This window comes from Pipra filicauda, unplaced genomic scaffold (assembly GCF_003945595.2).
Source record: "Pipra filicauda isolate LSUMZ 115617 unplaced genomic scaffold, ASM394559v2 scaffold376_size704792_pilon, whole genome shotgun sequence".
In the NCBI taxonomy this organism is placed as follows: domain Eukaryota; kingdom Metazoa; phylum Chordata; class Aves; order Passeriformes; family Pipridae; genus Pipra; species Pipra filicauda.
In genome coordinates this window covers 165,644-186,521 of record NW_024104505.1, presented here as the reverse complement: position 1 = coordinate 186,521, position 20,878 = coordinate 165,644, and the positions used below count along the sequence as shown (strand labels likewise).

General features: G+C 34.9%; 1 protein-coding gene across 7 annotated transcripts in view; it reads right to left on the bottom strand.

Moving 5' to 3' along the window:
* The window catches only part of REPS1 (RALBP1 associated Eps domain containing 1), a 63,161-nt gene that overhangs the window by 22,325 nt on the left and 19,958 nt on the right, over window positions 1-20,878 (bottom strand). For 5 of the 7 annotated variants that reach the window (XM_039384782.1, XM_027721216.2, XM_027721225.2 and 2 more), the window contains exons 4-9: window positions 12,864-13,017; window positions 7,168-7,295; window positions 6,525-6,687; window positions 6,165-6,228; window positions 5,147-5,301; window positions 271-392 (exon numbers count right to left, since the gene is read on the bottom strand). In XM_039384782.1, coding sequence (XP_039240716.1) covers window positions 271-392; window positions 5,147-5,301; window positions 6,165-6,228; window positions 6,525-6,687; window positions 7,168-7,295; window positions 12,864-13,017 — 786 coding nt within the window. The remainder of the gene's footprint in view (window positions 1-270; window positions 393-5,146; window positions 5,302-6,164; window positions 6,229-6,524; window positions 6,688-7,167; window positions 7,296-12,863; window positions 13,018-20,878) is intronic. The other 2 variants (XM_027721233.2, XM_039384781.1) reach the window with 2 other exon arrangements.

Here is a 20,878-nt window from a genome sequence, read left to right as displayed (position 1 = left end):
ATAAATGCTATGAAATAATTTTGTGATTAATATAAAGCTTAATTACCATTAATGACATTTTAAATAGTAGCTCATCTCACAATGAGAGAGAAAAATCAGAAGGAAAACATTACCTTTTTTACAATTTTACACGTGCAGAACCTTCCTGTGTCTATTGTCCTGCTAACTTTTTCAGTTTGTGATGAACAATCCACTTATGAGAAATTATGGATGCAAACACAATTTAGTTATTGACTGACAATGAAATAACTCTTAAATAAAAGCACTAACCTCGCTGCTCTGATTCAATTCTGGCCAGGTCTGGTTTAGGGATGGCATTGATGGAGACTTGCTTGGAGGTGCTTCGGCTGGAGAGCTGGAGTAACCTACCTCACCAGTCTGTTCCCCAACTTCTGAAAAGACAGGAATCACTATAAACCAAAATCATAAACTGCATTCATTTTATTTTTAGAAGAGTTTCTCACATCTCATGGCAAGTGCAAAGTACCCTTTGTTTTCTTTTGCAAGTAAATACTTAACAGCAGACAAAAAAAACCCCCCACCACTGCTCATTAAGTCAATTAAGTCAAATACACTGTTTATCAGATCCTACTTTTATTTTAAGGATTTTTCTGAAAATTAGACTTTGCAGAGTACTCTATATCATACTCTCTCCCTGTACTTAGGCCTTATCTAGATTTTTTAGATTGTGATTACATATAGAATTAAACGCATTTTTTCTTACAATGTGAGAGAATAACTTCGCACTAACGTTTATTACATCAAATCCTGCACTGAGAAATTCAACTTACAGAATAAAATACTTCCTTATATGAAATGTCAAATCAAAACCAGTATATCAATGCAAACACAAAATAAAAATATGAAAATATATTAAGAAAACCATTCCCTTAGATTATTCCCCAAAGAATATTAGTTTCAAGCCGCCTTACTAAAACAATGGCATTTCTGTTCACTACATTTTGCAAACTGAACAAGTCTAGCAGCTGACACATTGCAAATGTCCACCGGTATTCTTTAGTTTTCTCTGAATTTTCAGCAAGTACAGTTCCTTGCAGAAACACTCATTCAGAGCTGTACCAGTTTTCATGATGCAGCACACTTATTTTTGTTCTGTTCAAACTATAAAAGAATTGGACAAAGTAAATATATGAACAGCAGATTAAGCATTCTGCCTAACACAGTAAAATCTTGCTTATGATGTCTCCTATTCTGCTAGATACCACAATGAAAGCTAAAGCAAGGCACTGAAAGCCTCAAAAAACCTGGAAGTTCCAATTACAACTGTACAATGTAAATAACAGGAACAGTTGAAAGAGTGACTGATAGGTACCTAGACATATTAACGTGATGTCAGTAGTCCACAGAATTAAAAACTCTGAGCAAGACAAAATTCTATACAACAGAAAAGATGGTTAAATTAAATTACCATTTAAAAGGACTGCTTGATGGGTGTATGATTGAAGAAGACTGCCACAAGAGCATGTGAAATGCAAAAACAGATGGAAATTTGTAAAACAGACTGGTTTTAGGTTCCTGAAGAGCTGAACTCTGCAGCCTGCTCTTCTGCTACGACAGTTCAATATTCCGTCTGCTGATCTTCGTTCAGAAGGAACTAATAACAAATCCAGTGTCAAATTGAACTGAAAACACTTGAATAGTCAACAGTGACCAATTGCATCTTTGAAAACTAACAACTCATTATTGTCTGCAAAGTGACACTAGGGACAGCAAGAGGCACAGCCAAAACAATGAACTACAAAAAGAAATTAATTGTACTATTTTGAGGTCAAGGGCAAGTGAGGTACTAACATGAAAAAAGCCACACACAAAACCCAATAACTCATCAAAATTTCAGAGGTCATGTAAACTTCCTGTAAATAGCCAGACATCAGGTTGAGATTCGATGTTTCCAAAACTGTACCCAGCACTTAGCATCTTGTACTACTGTCCTTTAGAGAAAACAGCATCATAAATTATTTCAGGCAGGAACAGCATCTAATACAGCTTACTTCAGACAGAAAGCATCTAGCAATAAAAAGTAAGTTAAATCAAGGTGTCATGACGTCACCAAGCAGCCAAGCTGACGTGCTGCAGTCATTGTACACAAAATAATACACTAAGTTCAAAATATGCCAGTGGCACTGTCTTGCGAATACATACTGCATATCAGTTGCTCTGAAGTGCAACAGGAATAGAAATTTTTTTGTAAGTGGGAAAACCCCAAAATTCTCATTTCAATGGTGGATAACTAACTTCCAGTGTTAAACACAAAGTCAAAAACATAAGGCTGAAAACTAGTGGATAGACTACACAGTTACATGTGTAATTCAAGGAATATTGCGAATACCTACATGAAACATACATAAGACATTCTACGGAAAACTTCAGGCATTAAAGTAATCACATTGTGTAAGACACAAAGCATGGCAGATTTTTCCTACAATGAAATGGCACTGTGTCAGCAACCCAAACAAAAACCAAATTCACAGAAAATCAAAACTTGCTTTTCAAGTTTTGTAAAGGGTTGCTAGCTTTTACTAACTGAGAAAATTGAGTTTGAAGCAATTAAAATTCTATAGAGATATACTGCTATACCAGAAAAATGGCCGACTATCCAACAGATCTGTGTCATGTAAGAGAAGTACATATCCCTGGTCATGAAACCAGATGTAAGACAAGGCTGTATCTTAAACAGGTTCAGAACACCTGCAACGGGTCACACTGGATTCACAGGGGCTGATGAAGGACAGGCTGCCAGAGCAGACCAGGAGAGTTCTTCCTTCCCTCTGTCTAAAGACAGACACAGGATGCAGGGAGCTCTTTTTTACTCTTCCTTCTGCTGACCACTAGTTCAAAAGTCAAAATGGAAAGAGACAGCAAGTTTCAAGTGCAAAGCAGAAGTGTGGAAGATCAGTGGGAAAGTTTCCAACAAAAGAATGGAATCAATAACAGTACTGTTAACACTTTGAAGTTTCCCATCTTACACATTGGTTTACAAGATATTCAAGCAATTCATCTTCTTAAACAGTTTGACTGTACATTATTCATACTGAGCCACATCAGCAGAAGATCATTAACAACTTCTTTCTTTGAGAAAGTTTTAACCCACAAAAAAAGTGCATTCAAAAAGACACTCTGGTGCCACACTTCACAGTTTCTATTTCTAATATGACTGTTGGAAGTAACCTTTATTGAAATAAAACTTCTGTGGGAACCCAAATGAAAAAATTATTACCAAAACTTAACTGGTTGATCTTTCTAGGCTGATTTACAGTCCATAAGAACTTATACAATTTAACCTGTGCATTAGTCTACACATAGACCTATCAGTACCTTTTAAGATAGTAAATGTATACTGGAGATTTGAACTGTTGTAACTACGAGTAAAATCACAGCCACATCAGTAACTTCTTCTGAAGTATTTTATTCAACATAGAAGTTCTGTTGATAAATCATGTATATGCTATATAAGATTAGCTATTTCCAACACTGTGGGCCAAATAAAAAACAAAATGATTTAAAAAAATCTAGTTAATTGGATAAAATCCCACAAGTTTGCAAAAACTATCACTTTTCATTGTAGCTATAATAACCGCAGAATCAAGTATCAAACAGATTTTTTTTTTTAAGCACAGCTTATATAGCAAGGTAACCTTTTAACATTCAATAGAACAGGGTAACTTCCTTTTATTACCAGAGGGAAAAACTTTCAAAAGTATTTTTTCCTCAAATTTAAAGACCACTTTGTACCTCATGAAAATAAGTGAGAAGAATTATATTAGCAAAATTGCCTGTAAAATAAGAACAATAAACATACACTTTTTGTTTGAATGCCTGATGTATAAAGTTTCCAGACAACTTCAGTCGAAATCTACTACCAATAAAGGCAATAGAAGATGAGGTACAAATATAATTGTTTTGTGGTTTGTTCCCCTCCCCCTCAAGAAAAACGGTTTATACAAACGTTACTTCATTTCCTACCAAGATTTTTGCTTGGCCATCACCTTAACACACAAATAGACAGAACAGGGAGGTTTTAGACATTTGCTAGGTATTCACCCAATTAACTGTAGATATTTCTTATGAATGTCTTCATCATAGCAAAATTCTTACTCATACTGAAAACCTTTCAGTGCCAGCTCTTTGAAGAGCCAATCTACTCCGATAAAAATTGGCTTCATTATTAAAGCATACATAATAAGAGCCACAGTATCTAGTTTAAGAAATCCTCACTAATTGTGAGATTAATCTTTCACAACCTACACAGTATGAAGAGACTCCCTTTGGAATATTTAGTAAAAAGAAATTAAATTCTAGTAAATTCTAGTAACCGTGCACCCACAATATTACCTGACTTTCCAAGCAAAGACTGCTTGTTAAGAAGTAATCTAAAGTATTTTTAAAATATTCAGCTTCCTTTATATATTTTAAAATAGAAAAAGATGGCCACAAACATCCTGTTTTTAAACACCACTTTAACATGTAACAGTAGTTTGTTTTTCAGTTATGGGACTGATGTTTTGGTACATATTAACAACCAGAACTCACACATTCAATGGTTTATCTGGGAGCACCCAAAGTTAAAGGACTGCACAGAAAGACAAGGTGCCAACACAAGGTAGGATAAACCTGCTGTCAAGTCAGGAGTTGAATTAAAAAAAAAAAAAAAAAGACTGTGCTACTGATCCTGTACTTTTCAACTACTGTCCTACCTCTAGCATTGAATCTGGGAATATTTTCTAAGTACCTTCAATAGTCATGCCCTATTTTCACAAATGAAGATGAACAGAAAGCATATTCATTTGAAAGCAAATCTGAAGTATACCTAGACTGGGAATTTGGAATACAATAGCTGGTCATGAATAAAAACCATACTGTGACAATTTTATTTTCCTTAACCTTTAAAGGCCAGTCAGTATTTCTGAATGTAATAATGAATGTGTACTGTTCCTAAATAACTTCCCTGTACGGAAATACATACATGCTCAAATTAGCTCTGAGCATTTATTAAGACTTCTAAAAATTCACACTGCTTTACTTCACACTGACTAATGCTTTATCCTCATACAAATATCTGTTGATACACTGTAAAAATTATAGCATAATTTAAAAATAGTGAAATTTGTGTTGAACCATATCTTACCTGTTGAATCTTCCAAATCAATCAGCTTGGGCATTAAACTTTCTGGTAATTTTTCCGGCAAATCATACCCATTCTTCCTAGCAACTACCAGGTGAAATGCAGCACAGAATTCATCCAGTGTCAGTGCACCATCTTTATCAAAATCTGACAGTTCCCTGAGAAGAAAAACTTGGTATAAATAAAATTTCTTAAGGTTATTTTGTTTTCAAAAAACATATCTCTGGTTTGCTGTTTAGAAGATCAAAGAATACAGTTTATAGTTCACTTTACCCTATTAAACATTCATATTAGTGCTACATTCTTTACTCTTCAAAGATGATGAGCTTTTATTAATAACAGCATACCGATTATTTAAAACCACTTTTATCTCTCCAGATTTTAAACTCATTTAAGACACTACTACACAGTATTATTGGCCCCAAAGCATTTTTGGCAAAGTATACTACCCAAATTACAGTGCTGAGGCAATGCATTTTATTTTAAATGGAAAAATACTTGAAATAGAAATCATTACACTGAAAGGAAGATAACATCTGCCAGTGTAAGCCATTTAATGATAGCATGCAATGATGCAGTACAAATTCCAGAATACAATGAAATAGAAGGCCTGCACCAAGTCAAAGCTAAATTTGTCATCACGTTCCACAAAGTGCATTTAAAAACATTTGCATGTGTACATTTCATTTAAACTTACTTAGAAATAAATAAATCAATATAGATAAGGAATTATCTAAAATTAAATGAATTTTTAACAACAAAACCTCAAATAAATTCCTTCTAACTCTGAAGAGTTTCACATTTACTCAAAGTGCCTTGTAAATAGTGTCACCCGACACCAATTAAAGCCCACTAAAGTAATACTGGTATAAATATGAGCAGGACTGAACATACTAGGGTACTAGTGAAATTGTACTTAATAACACTTTATAACAGGTAGATTATTAGGTGTCTACCAGAGAGCTGTCATCTTTCTAAATAATTATTATGAATAATTATTTTAACTAATTATCACACTTACCAAATATGAGAAAGTTCAGGAATAGGTAGTTTTGACTTAGTGAAAAATTCTTTAGCTGCAGATCCTGAAAAATGGCAACAACCATTTTTACTATTTAAGGCAAGTTAAATCATTTGAAGACTTAGACTTGTTGTAAAGATGATGTATTATTTAGCAAAGGTTTTGGGGAAAACGGCACTAATTACTAGGGTTAAACAAAGGGAAGAGGCAAATTAGTTTCTAGTCTTTCTTGAATTACACTAGAACATTATCAGCAAAATGCAGAACTTCCTTCAAAACAGTATGCAAACCTAAGTACAAAACAAAATCTTTATAATAGAACCGATGCACCCACAATTATATTTTTAAAGAGTAACTTACCTGGTATAAATCCATTTAGATCAGGTTGAATGGTTTTAAACTGATTAACATAATACTGCCTTTGTTCATCAGTTATTTTCCAGGGGTCATCATAACTACTTGATTGCCTACGAATTTCATTTGTTGTTGTAGCTGATGCTACAGTTCGTACTGTTGTCTGGTCCTGAAATGAAATATTTTTCCTCAGTATTATCTACCTAAAATGCTTCTACAAATCCTCAACTTCTTGCCTTCAAAAAATAAAGCATAGTTAAATCTCACAGTAGTTTAAAAACTGCAGGAAACCACTGGCAGATTGCATCTACAGGATAACGACAGGGTATTTTTGCACACCGATACATATGGAATGACTGCAGGTATGTAAGCAGAAAAAAAGTATGGCACATATGTATGAAAAGCTAAATACAAATGTTTTAAAGTCATAATTGTTGACATTTTAAAAATTAGTAGCTTTTACTTAACCATACCAAATGAAGTCAGCTCAATGAAACAAGTATCTGTTGGGCAAATAGCACTGAATAGACTATAGCACAGATAGACAGTAAACATCTGCAATGACAATTATGAAGAAAAATAAGGAAAAAAAAAAAGATTGCAACATCAATCTGAATGAAGCAAATCAAATACCAATAAAGTGTCACACCTGGACAGAAGCAGGATGCATGGCTAAAAGAGCACTGGTTGGTGGGGTATCTGCAAAACTGACCCAATTTTCTTGATGGGGTGGTGGTGAATGGCCAGACCATATGGGATCACTAGAAGTAGATGAGCCTGAAAGTAGAAGAAACATTTCCTTTTCAAAATGACAACCTTGGAAACTAAGAAAGAACTGTGGATATGGATATACTCTAGAATGATGAAAAAAAAGAAAAACCAAATTACACCAAGGTGACAAAGTTTGCTTCCTGACAACTCACTCCTGTAGATTTTTGCATTAGGTCAGCTTCAATCTGCACTAAAAAGACAGAACTAATGAATGAGCTTATAGTAACACGCATAAAATGGAAATAGGATTTTACCAAATTTAATTGGTTTTGAATGAGTTAATTAACACTCCACATTTTCGTTTAATTGAAATAAGCAACACTTGTATGGACAAATACTATTTAAAAGTGGAATATGATATTAGCATTCAACTTCATTATCATTATTATGGAACTTTTTTTTTAGGTTTTAGCTTGCCATTCAAGGAACAAAGCCTTGGAAATTCTTTTTAAGAATCATCCTTTTTGGCACAGATAATTTTTTTTCTACATAATTTCTAGATTAATTTAACTCAGTTGCTTAAAAACAAGCTGAGAATAATAAAAGATATCCGTACAGAATGCTGACATCTGCTAAGTATTAATTATCTGGAACACAACAACTGAGATTTAACCAGTGCCTTGCTATAATCTACATCTGAAGTACTGTCAATGTTCAATGACTTAATATTAAAATAACAATGATGCATCTACAGAAAGATTTGGCCATCCACTGCTCTATGTACAAAACTATCAAAAATATCGTAAACTGCAGTTGCAGATAAAAAATTTAAGGAACTCTGATACGAGAAAAAATGAACCATTTAGAATAAGTCTAGTAGAATCCCATTCTACTCTTCGATTCCTAAAAGAAATTATGAACTCCTTAAAAATCTAAACAGTCATGAAACTGATTAATCTACTCTTCTTGCACAATTAAATGCTTTCTCTTGAAATACATTACATGAAGTAATATAATAACCTGTATAATATTTCTATTTAATATCTGGCAATATGCAATTACTCTTTCATTCCATATATAAAAAGTAATAAGAAAAATGCTTAGAATCGGTTTATCTATGCTCTTCTCCTACATACAATAGTCATAATTGCGCAGAACAAATTTAATCTTGCACTACATTGAGTAAAAAGTAATATTTGCAGGAGAATTTCATCAAATGATTTTTTCTTTTTAATTTAGCTTTACTATGATAAAAAGGCTCTATTGACTACTCCTTTTGTCCCAAATTTGTCCGCCACTTTTGGAAGCTCCTAATATGGCCTGGAGCTTCTAGTGAGATTTATTCACTTTTATTCAAAAGTGCTGAGAATAAAGGCAATGAGTTTGACAATGAGGTTCTTCAGTAGTTCACCTAAGTCTCAAACACTAGAAAGAAATCTAGAGAAAAGCTCAGTCTCTTTCCACCTGGTCTCTCTTAGCACAGGACTAATGGACAGTTAGATGCAGACAAGATCTTTCCCACCTCTCCTATGGATATGCCACACTCAAATTTTATTTGTGATACAATGGCTTTCCCCTTCTCTGCCTCTCAGACACTTGACATTACCACTAACCTTATATATGTTTGCTCCTCCTTCACTTCTCCCAACAACTTGTCTTGGTAATACAGTTCTATTCATATCCCACTTAGCACAGTATCTCTTCCAAAGCAGTACCTTGACAGCAATGGAGATGCCAGGAGCACCAAACTGTCATACCTTCAGAGTACTCTACAAGTACTACAAAAATTGTTTCCTTTCTCTCCTGTTCAAACAATCCGAACAAGAATATTATTGCTTTACTGTTCCTATTAGTCACTCTGCCATGCAACTTTTTAGGACACAGGATGGGGTGGCTGAGGGACACTGAAGAGAGATTACTAGTAACTGGATCTACACCTGGATCTACACACACACTCATGGACTGCCTCCAGCCAGTAACTCAATTTGACATTTGAGTTAGAGATAGTCAGCCCTCACTTCCTTCTCAAACTACAAAACCAGACTGGAAACACAGAGATGGAAGAGAAACTGGAAGAAAACTCAGTCACAGAGAAGACTCAAAACAATCAGTGTATTTTTATTTTATGATTTGTAACCCAATGAAGAAACAACCTTCAACAGTCTCTGCACACCACTAACAACACTTTGAATGAAGAGTAAGCCTAAGACCAATTATCAGATTTGAACTAGCTGGCAAAGTCTAATGCTGTATGTTTAGTACAAAGACCTAACAAACTTCCATGGCTGTGCTGTATCTTCCTCTAGCTTGAATATCTTACCAACACATTGATAACTTGTAGGAAATGATCTCATTTCCTGTGGAATAAAAGTTACCCGCTCACTTTAAGATACAAATATAAGTGTAAGAAATGTTCTATCTTGATAATACGTACTTTTCGATAACTATATACATACAGGTTTACTTACAGAGGACCAAATTTTCAATTAACTTTGTAAACAAGCAAGAGTTCTCCTTACCATCAAACTCTGGTGAAACAAAACCAGAAGCTGAGTACAATTTTGACAATAAGATAAAATACCGTAGAGCTCTCATGCTCAGGTAAGAGTAATCCATAGCTTGTAACAAGGCCAATTATCATCAGTTATTGAAGCAGCAATGAGGAGACCAAGTATTATTCAGTCCCCTGCAACCCCAGCAAGTATCTTAGGGCGTTAAAGACACAAGCGAACTGTTAGCACAGACATGTTCCACTTCTGTCCCTGAAGTGTTCGTGAACTGCTACAAAATCTCTCCCAAGAAGAAAAGAAAGAAGTGTGGCTTAGGGCTGCAACTTCTCATACATATTCAGACACCGACACAGAACTCTGATGTAATGCCAAAAACAACTAACAAGTGTCCTATGACAGAAAGGAAGATTTATTTTTTTTTTTAGTAGTTTGAAATCATTATTTGGATACTACCAACATAAATGTTCTGCTTTGTTTCCAGTCCAAATAGACTGCAAGGTAATAAAAAACAATTTCTAGTCCCTATTCTGACATGCCACTCAACTATCACTTGAAGTAGGGAAGGGATTCTTTCTCACAATCTTCTAGCTGCTGAAGCTGTAGTGCAAAATGAGCTGAAAAGGTAAAAGTATGGAGTATTTTGGGTTTTGCTCTCTTGGAACAGGTAGCTCTCATTTCACATGCAATTCTGCTTCCTACAAGGGGTTCAGTTATCCATTGTATTATTCTGTGAAGACGGATCCAGATCACAGATGCAAGCTAGAACTGGGACATAACATCATGATTTTTTAACAGCTTTACCTTAGACTATTAAATCAAAGACACTTGAAAGACTTGAGACAGGTTTTAACAGAGCTGACTCCGACATTTAAGGATGAGACCTGCACTAACTATAAACATTCTACACAGGTGATCCATGTCTGCCACTGAACTTTCAATTCCTGATACTGAAGGAAAATATATGCACTCTTTGGGGCTCTCTTTCCAAAAAGTCTTGAAGAAAGATGGCAGCAAGCCTTGGCTTCTGATTTTGTAAGTGTAAGCACACTGAGAGAGCTGTGACAGTGCCTGAGAAACCAGTTATATATGAAGCTTCACTAACACTATCCTAAAAGTTACTGGATAACACAGTGACAAAAAACTGCAAAATGCAAATTGTTTTGCTCTTTTGAGATGAGATCAGGTTTTCTTCTTTAAGAAACAGATAACTACAGCTGTGAGTTATGCTTAAGACTTCTAATGCAATACAAGGTGTAAGATTTTTAAAACCAACAACTGAGTCGTTATGTAATCATTATTCTGCAGCCCAATTTAATAATGAAAACACTGTAACTTTGTTCATAGTAGGAGTATGATGATGCAATGGAGTCTTTACTCAGTAAAGTCAGAATCTTTCTGTTTAAATACATTGTTCCCCAAACAAAAAAATGAAGTTTTGATGTTCACCCTTCTGGTTTAAAGCTACATGCCGTTTATTGTATGACCCACCAGAAACATTTTCACATTATTTCAGTTGACAATCCCATTATATGAAACAGTGTTTGAGAATACAGTGAAATACAATCAGAGAGACCTGGGTTCTTATTTTTCTTGGATCACAAGTGAAAAGGCGTAGTTCTACCGAAATGATACCACACACCTGCAATTTACCTGATTTCTCAAAAGCATCCTGCATTGGAATCAAGATGAGCTTGCAGCGCTGACTGTAAGAAAAGTAACCAACAGTCTATCTGGTTCTATCTAAATGTCATCAGAACATGATTTTTCTACAAACACTGTCTTTAAAATGCCCTCTTCCCTCAAGAGAAGTAAAAAAATTATGAACTGCCTACAACAGCTGAAATTCAAAATAAAAATTAATTGTCTGCAGTGCAAAAGAATCGCCCACAATAAATTAGGATGACAATTTTTGCTAAACTAATATGTGAAAATTTGCTTTATCCTTAGCATTGGCAGAACAGATGATCCTTCTATAACAGTATCTTCAAATTACTTTAAACACACTATGAATCTGTTTCAGTGTGGAATATAAAATGAGGAAATACTGAGCTAGTTCAGAAATATTTTCAGACTACCAGTGAAAAACTTATCTATTAAACATCGCATGGAAAGCACTGCCAAACCAAAACATTAACATGGTATTACAGCTTTAGTTTTAAGAGGTCAATACTGAACTCTTCAACGCTAGGAAGAGTTTGTATACTGTCCTGCAGTCCTTGACTGTAAGTCAGAAAAACTTTGCAAATTAGAAATCAACCACCAGACATATTTGTATTTCAGCTTCCAAAAAACACAAATTAACTAAACTATGGAAGAAAAAAAGTTGAGAAATTGAGTGCTGAAAAATAACTATGCTTGGACTGAACCCTTAGAAGTGATTATATATGCAATGCCCACACTAATAATATATTTTTTTTAATTCTAAATTGACTGGCACGTACTAGCAAACAACATTCAGGACACTGGTATAAATCTCTGCATACAACCCATTTAATTTTGAAAGTTTTATTTTCTTATCCAACCAATTCTAAGAACAGAATCCCTGGTCCTCCATGGATACTTGCAACTACAGAATGACAGTAAACTGAAAGTCATCAGACCAATTTTGGAATATCATAACTGAAATAAGTCAAGCAACCACAGTTCAGTCTCAAATCACAGCCTACAAAATCCAAGATATCATTTAGCATTAGAACCTGAACTACAATTGCTCCACTGTTCCCAAATTTATTAAGCCAACTAATCTACCAGAAACATAATTCGAACAAACAATACATTATCTGCTGCCTTCCCTTGAGTCCCCTGTGTTTTCAAGTATAACGATAGTTCCTGCACAATTTCAACAGGATTATCAGTCTTGTATCAAAAACTTTCTACTGGAAAACTTACATACTCTATTTCCCTCCCTCCAAACCCTTCGCATTTCCCATGTGACAGTAAGAAATGGATCTGCCATATTCATGATCCCAGATTCCACAGTGCTGCCATCAACACGAACACTTGAATCTGCAAGAAAGTTTTCAGGATTGGAAAATACAATGATAAACTGCCCTAAACTAATTTATTATATTAAGAATTCCACAATTTTGGGTTACAGCTGAAGCATAACAGAAGATGTTTATACCTGGTTGTACTTCACTAAATGGAGCCCAAAAAGGCCCAGGTCCAGCAAGAGGTCGTTCATTATTCCCTCCACTGGGATGGCGGTTGTGCTTCCTCCATGTATGTGGAGAGGTTGGTGGGGATTGCTGTGGTGAAACAACTGGAGATGTGGACTCCTAAAAAACCAAAGGAATCTTTTAAGTTTTTTCTAAATCATTAAATACATAAAAGCCTATCTAAAACCATTATTTCTAGAAACAATCATCACTTCAGTTAAACTCTCATTTCAGAGAGTGAAAATTTTAGTACTTATCAAAATGAGAGAACAGGAGAAGTCAGGTACAGTATGACTGGGACTGGACATGTTCACTTCAAACAATGTCATCTAATATATTTCTAACTTGGCATTCTTAAGACAACAGCAGTGCCGAGTTAAATCACTTAGCTACAAAGCAAATTAGATTATAAGACTCACTTTCACTTGTGATAAAAGTTACATCTAAAACCAGGTCTCAAAAGAAAAAATTACTTACTGTACAATGTATTATCGTACCTAATGTTCATCAAGTAATTCACAATCAGTTACTCTCATTTAAAAAAATAAACCAGAATTAAGCATTGGGAAAAAAAATAAAATCACCAGACAGGCCACTTGTTTTTTTAATATGCAAAAACATTGATGTAATTTTTTTAAACGAATGATGCTATCTAGGATATACTTCTCTGCTCTACAAATTACAGGGTAATTTTGCCCTGATATTAAGGATCACGCTTCTCTTTAATCCCATATTGTACTATATTCTTCCTGAACAGGTAGAAAACAGGGAATCACACGTGCAGTTTCTACCTGGAATCGGTTCTCATGAGACACTCAGATTACCAGATTATTCCATTTCAAATAAAAAGAAAAATAATTTATATTGTACAAAGTAAAGTATTTATATAGTAGAAAGTAATTTCTTCCATGTACCTAGATCTTTTGAAATTCTTGTTTGCCAGTTCTCCCAGTTTGAGCTAAACTGTGCTAGTGAAAACAACAAGAAAGCCAAACTTGAACTCCGAATATCCTGAGAAGTAAAAACAAAGCTAAAAATCTCAATACTGTTTCAGCAGCAGACAAAAAGTTTGCTACTCTATGTTAATAACTGTTAACATATTATCAAGTACCAACAGACAGACTGATCACCGGCTTCCACATGATTCCCCAATGTGAACTGGCTTACTCTGCCGAATATCCTAAGACCATTATGCTTTTTAAATAAAATTACATCTGCAAGAGTCTAAAAGTCAGCAACAAAGTTCCATAAACAAGCTTTTCTCCAAGCAAGGTACATTCTAAAACCATACGCATCCTAACAAAAGAGTTTTAGGGCCACAATGATTGGTTACTTTCTAATGTGTTGATGTAAACTTTTACCTTTTGTTGCCCTCTGATTTTCATATTTCCTGGGAAACACGGCCAGCCTGGTTAATTCTGCAACTGAGGTATTTTCTGTAAGTTATTTAAGGAAATCTGACTCAATGGTCATAAGTTTCTAGGCCACAAGATTTTGAACTTTCCATTCAAAGTATTTCAATGATGCCCATATGTACCGGCAAAGACAATTACAAAGTGGCTGGGAGCAGCACTAATTCACTTCAACTTTTAATTCAGGGATCAGCTGACTGCATAGTCTAAATCACTGTTCTTCCACAGTACCTCCACCAGTTCAAGAATTTTTTTTTGGTGCAGCTACATGCCTTTCTGAAATTTGCCTGAAGATTACTCTTCATTGCACTTGCTTGACAAGAAATTTATTTTAGATGGCAGTACATTTTTACACTTAAAGGAACATGGGGGCAAGAGGGGAAGGAGTCAGGTTATCTGAAGTGCCACTTGCAGGCTGGAAGCTAGAATCAAGGTTGAACGGCTACTGTGCTTAGCACTGTGCAACAGGTGCTAGGAAAACCCAAACAGTGCATCGCTTAAATCAATAAAAAGCTCCCTCTTCCACTGGCTTTCATGAGCCATCTTTTATCAAACAAGATTTGAAGGATGTTTGAATTTTTTAGACAAAACATCATGGAGTAAACCTAGGAAAAGCTATGCTTGGATACAGATATTATTCATTTACTCCAGTACTCTTACAAAACAGATGGCCCAGAAAGACACAGAAGAAAACATGAGACAAACAAAAGTATGACAGTGTACCTAAAGGAAACTACTCACTACTTCTAGTAACTGCACGTGAACATCATAACTTGACACACAGTGCTCATCAAGTAACCTTTCCCCAATGAAGCTGACAATTGTGACTACTCAGTAAGCCTCCGTCCAACATTTGGTTTTCTTTATTCCAGAAAATATCTATATAAAAGCATGTTGACATAAACGGTTAACATTTTCACGTTAAATCAAACTAGTGAGAATATCCTAGTCAATAACTAATCAAAAAATAAAGTTACAGCTACCAGGCAAAAATTAAGTAACACATCTTAATTTAGGGGAAAAAAAAAATCACGTTTAGAAATATTGTATAAAAGCATTATTTTTGTCAAACTGGAATTAAAAAACCAAGACACTATGAAGTACTTGGAACTTGGATATTTTTGAACTGACAAGCATTTACTAAAATAGCATGTTAATTATGGTTCTAAAAGAAGAACCTTAGTGAAGATAAGTCAAACAAACTGGCATGAGGCAACACAATAATGTGCTAAAGGGACTATACTGTCCGGAGGGATGTCAACCTCACAAGGCCGTTACAAGCATCCGTGAGTCAAGTGAGATTATAAACCTTTTCCTGGATCTCACATCTCAGGCCAGATAGAAATGCTCCTAAGGAGAATTCCAGAGACACTGAAGTCAGACATGGTATCCAAAGGGGAGCTCTAAGGGTATTGTGATCCAGGTCCTGATACGACACAGCCTGCATAAGAGTTAGGGAACATATCCTTTATGAAGATAGATTTATGCTAGTGATGGTAATTGCATCACAGAACCCATGTTCTGTAATCAACTAGCATTCATTCTGAAGAACAAAACAGCCCAAGGTTCAGCAAGAACTCTACATGCAGCACTACACATCTTTCAAGAGAGGGTGTGTGGTTCAGCCAGTTACAAACTTGGTGGTCTGACCTCAGCAGTTTGAAAGGATTTAGATTAGATTTTTGAGGAAAATAATAATTACAACAGAGACAAATGAAAAAGGGATCAATCACAGCATGAAAAATGTTACTTAAATTGGCTGATATTTTTGTGACTTTCTAGAAAAAGGAATTGCACTACATTTAACCTGAAGCTCAGCATACCTCAGTGGGGTGTCATACAAGATAGTTACAACAATATGGAGATTAATACAAGAATCTAAGGTGTAAAAGAACAGAAGGCTACAGAAGGAACAACACTGGACTGTATTAGAACAGGAACTATGAGACTGAAGGGATGTTTCTAATAATGCTCCTGAATGACTGATTCAGGCAACAAACTGATTTGATACTTTAGGTAACTAACTATGCACACTAAATAGCATGCTGATGCATTCTGACAGCAAATGTAAGGTGGCAGATGGATGGATCCCTTCCAGGACGTAAGTAACAATAAGCTACCAAATTTTAAAATGTAAAACACAGTTTCTTGCATTATGAAAATTAATACCAAAGGGCATAAGGAGAAGACTGGATCCATAGGTCAACTATCATACCCCTACAATATGTAAAGTATGACATATTTGTTTTATTCACAGATGCCAAGGTATATGAGGTAAGATATATCAAGAAGTAGGGAAGAACACTACAAAATAGTATTAATACTGGTGAAATATCATTTGGAACGAGAAATTCAAGTGTAGTAAAATATTTTCAATAAGTAAAAATTCAAACTGGATCACAGGCAGAGAAGGATTATGAGGATTACTGGTAACTATGAGATGAAACTGAGACAATGGATTGTTTTGTCTTGTCAAGCGAAACAAAGCTGAAGTGGAATGCAATAGTTTTCTAGTAAATACTGGTGGAATTCTGCAGCAAGTACTAATGACAAAGCTGTTAAAAGAACAGGTAGAGCTAAGTTAATTGGGAATTCCCACAATATTCCCACGAATAGTTTTCTCCAACATGGCCAGTGTGGATAAAAGGTTGTGATTTCAAGAGAGAACACTGATTTTTTTAAAAACTCATTATCCAATACAGTTTCTCATAATAATGGAGGGTTAGACTAAATTACATACGAGGTCTTTTCCAGTTCTGTTTCCTAAACAATTTATTTAATACCAGATATATTTTATCTGGTATTACCTGTTCAATCTACAAAACAGAAGTGAACAGAAATGGACTACTGGAAAAAGCTTAAAAGAAAGTCACACTACTTTTCATATAGCTAAAAATGTTGAAATGATCAAATTCTGACTGCTACAGGTGCCAAATTTGAGCTGTCTCCTCTTAAGGCTACACTGATATGGCAATAAATCAATATGATCTGGAGTGCCAGTAATATGCTTAATGCACACATAGGTAGATGAGTACCTTCAGCTTTACCTTTTATTTTCACCTGGACATGGCAAGGTTCAGCCTATGAGCATTTGCCAGATACTGATGCTCTAACACTGAAAAGCATGTATCTATTGAAGCTAGATACTCCCCTTTCCTGGAAAACAGGTGAAAGTATCCTAAAGCAGTACCTGATCAACATCTGGATCATACTCAATGACACTGGAAAAAGTATTTGCTTTTTAGCTTTAACAACAAAACATAAAACATCCCTGATATTGAGAACATTTAGTCACTTGTAAGCTACTTTAAGACAACAGAAAATTCTTCCTAATCTCAACACTGCTGCTCCTTCTAAGAAAATCTGCAGTACTTTAACATTTTTAATAGCATAGCTGCTACTATGAAGGTATAGAAATATGTATATACACTATGGTAACATATTCACATCACCAAAAGTACTTTTATAGATGTCACATTGTCACCAGAAGTGCTCAAATCTACTCTGTCTTTATTTTTTAGGAAGAAGAAATTCTGCCAGAAGAAAAAAAAATATTTACATTCACTGTTTATCTTCACTAGGATGTGCAGTCAACATGCCATCCAGTGAGGGAAAGCATCTTTCATTATTCAGCTTGACTCCTAGAATCAGTTCTGCAGCTTCCATGACACCTGGGTGTGACTTCAGTCATCTTCTGATAACACTAACAATATTGAAAAGATATAAACTTCTGGCCAGTGCTATATTTGCATAATACTTATCCGTTATAAACTAAAAACACTACCACAAAAATGCCTAGAGATAGAAAAAGGTATTTGGGATGACCTAATTTATAGCAACTCTTTGAAAACAACCTGACTGCCATTTCCTGATGCCCTGCCTCCAAGTGAAGTTCCTTGAAGGGAACTGCCAAAATAATGCATTGATTAAGAAATAGTTTTAGCTGGGATATTTCAGTACACAATATACTAAGCAAAATTCTTCTACATAAACTATTTACAATTATGAGATGATATACTACGTATGACAAATCTCACTAATATAGGAAGCTGGACATAAATGAACCTTGTTTTTAAAGATGAAGGTCAAGATACCTTACAATTTCATACAAATAATATTTCAGCCACAGTATTTTAAGAAATCAATGTATTTTCAAGTGTCAGGCATATTATCAAAGCCAGTAAACAGTTTAAGAAAAAACAAAACCCCAAACTCCCTAACAAAGTATCTAACAGCTACATGATAAGCTCCAAAAGTGAAATATTCAAGCTAAACTGACATATTCCCCCAGAAAGCATAGTTATCCCTAGGAAAATCATGATCATGGCTAGGCTTCAGAAACGAAGATTTGGGAGAGGTTCTACCCACATTTGCTACAAGCACACTGGTGGCTAAAAAGGCCAATACGAGATAGACAAGTCCAGTTGCAAAAGGCACAGCAGAAAGACTCCTTAGGTGGCAGACTCCTTAAGTGGTAACCCTAGGAAAATGATACCTTTTATTTACTTCTCAGACTTCAGCTCTTTTCATCCTCACTGCTCAAAAAGGTGGCAAGAGAATTCAGAATCTGAAACTCTTCCTACATTTTATAAATCTGAGCGCTATCTCCACGTGAAGACAACTGAATCAGCAATTTCCATAAAAACATGGATAAAGTTGTACCTATCTTTTGGAAAATAACCCAATTAGAGCATTTACATGGTTAAATGAGAAACCTGGGCTCAAGCTCCTTTCTCAGCTTGTTTCTAACATGGTGTCTAAATCAATAAGTATAATTGGGACAATAAGGCTGATTGAATGAGTTCATTGTACAGTCAGACATGTAGCATCAGCCACAGAACATGCAGTTTTACAACAGAGTGCAAAATCAGACAATACTTTCCTGATGTTCTAGACCATAAATACAACTTAAAACAGCTCAATGCTGTGTTGTCTGTTACATTTGTTCCAAGTTGTGTTTTCTGGGCCAGATCTCTCAAAGGACTTATACACACAGTTTCTTTATTCCTACGATCCCACACAGACTTGTGTGAAAGAGATACCAAATTGCTTCTACCAGCCAAGACAGAGAAATGAAATTTGGATGCTCATACATCTTTGTAAATACGTGGCTTTTTTATCCTGAACTTGAAGATCTCAAATATCAGATTTTTGTTGTTGTTATTTTAAAATTACACGCTACGGATTCCTGTATCAAATTACAGCTGTTCACTAAATAAACTCAACATCATGATGGAAGCATACAAAACACAATTTCAACCAAACCAATTTCAGCCCCACCATCAGATAACAGAAATCTGTGATTCCTGATTTCTTCATGAAATGCTTCAGAGCTCTCTCAAACATACCTCCCAGAACTAGACAACAAAAAGGTATCTTCAGACCTACTGCCAGCTCTCTTTCATTATAGTCATCTCCCCTTTGGAAGAAAGGAAGTGACAGCTAAATACTGATTTGGAAAATTTATGGATAAATTTGGAAATTTATGGATAAATTTGGAAATTTATGGATAAATTTGGAAATTTATGGATAAATTTGGAAATTTATGGATAAATTTGGAAATTTATGGATAAATTTGGAAATTTATGGATAAATTTGGAAATTTATGGATAAATTTGGAAATTTATGGATAAATTTGGAAATTTATGGATAAATTTGGAAATTTATGGATAAATTTGGAAATTTATGGATAAATTTGGAAATTTATGGATAAATTTGGAAATTTATGGATTTCCTTTAATAATTTACTTTTTCTTTATATTGGATCAGTCTGAGCTATTTCCATAGAGACTAATAAATGTTTATAAGTGATTCCTTGATTCTGAGAGAGACTAAGGGACATTTGCAATCCTCAGTTCATTACAAAATAAACCCAGAAAAAAGCATACCATAGGGAAGAAAACAGGTCATTCAACGCACACAGCAAAATTTAGCATTTGTACTCTTCTTGCTTGTAGAAAAGACAATCAGAAAGTGTTTCCCCATGGAAAAAGAGCATAAAGACTGTAAACCCAAGGAATTATGTATGAGGTTGCACAGAGCTGTAAGCCCTTACAGTTTTCATTTATTCAGACGTCTTGCAGCTGAGGATGAAAGAACCAGTGAACGAAAAGAAATCAGTTTTCTTATTATTAAAACACAGTAAAAAGCTATGTGAAAACTTCTGTTATTTCTGGTTCTCGTTGTCTCTACTTAACAATTAAACAGCTCAACAATAAAATGTAAGGCAGAGAAAAGCAACTGTGAAAATTTAAAAAAAAAATTCTAAATAAAGTATTTCAGATTTATATGTATTGGAGAATGCTGAAGGACTAGAAATTTAGTCTTCCATGGGACTCAGTACCACTGTTCCAATGACCAGGAAACCGACAGGAACTACTTAATAAATGAACTACTAGTATCATAATGATTACAACTTGATATTTGCCATCATATCTTAACACACTGATTTTCTTTTCTGTCTACATTCTATGTCCATTACCCTCAGTATTTTAAACACAGATTATAAGCCTTCATTAAAAATGTCTCCTACATGCAAGTATTTCAGAGGCATATATGGTCTTCATGTA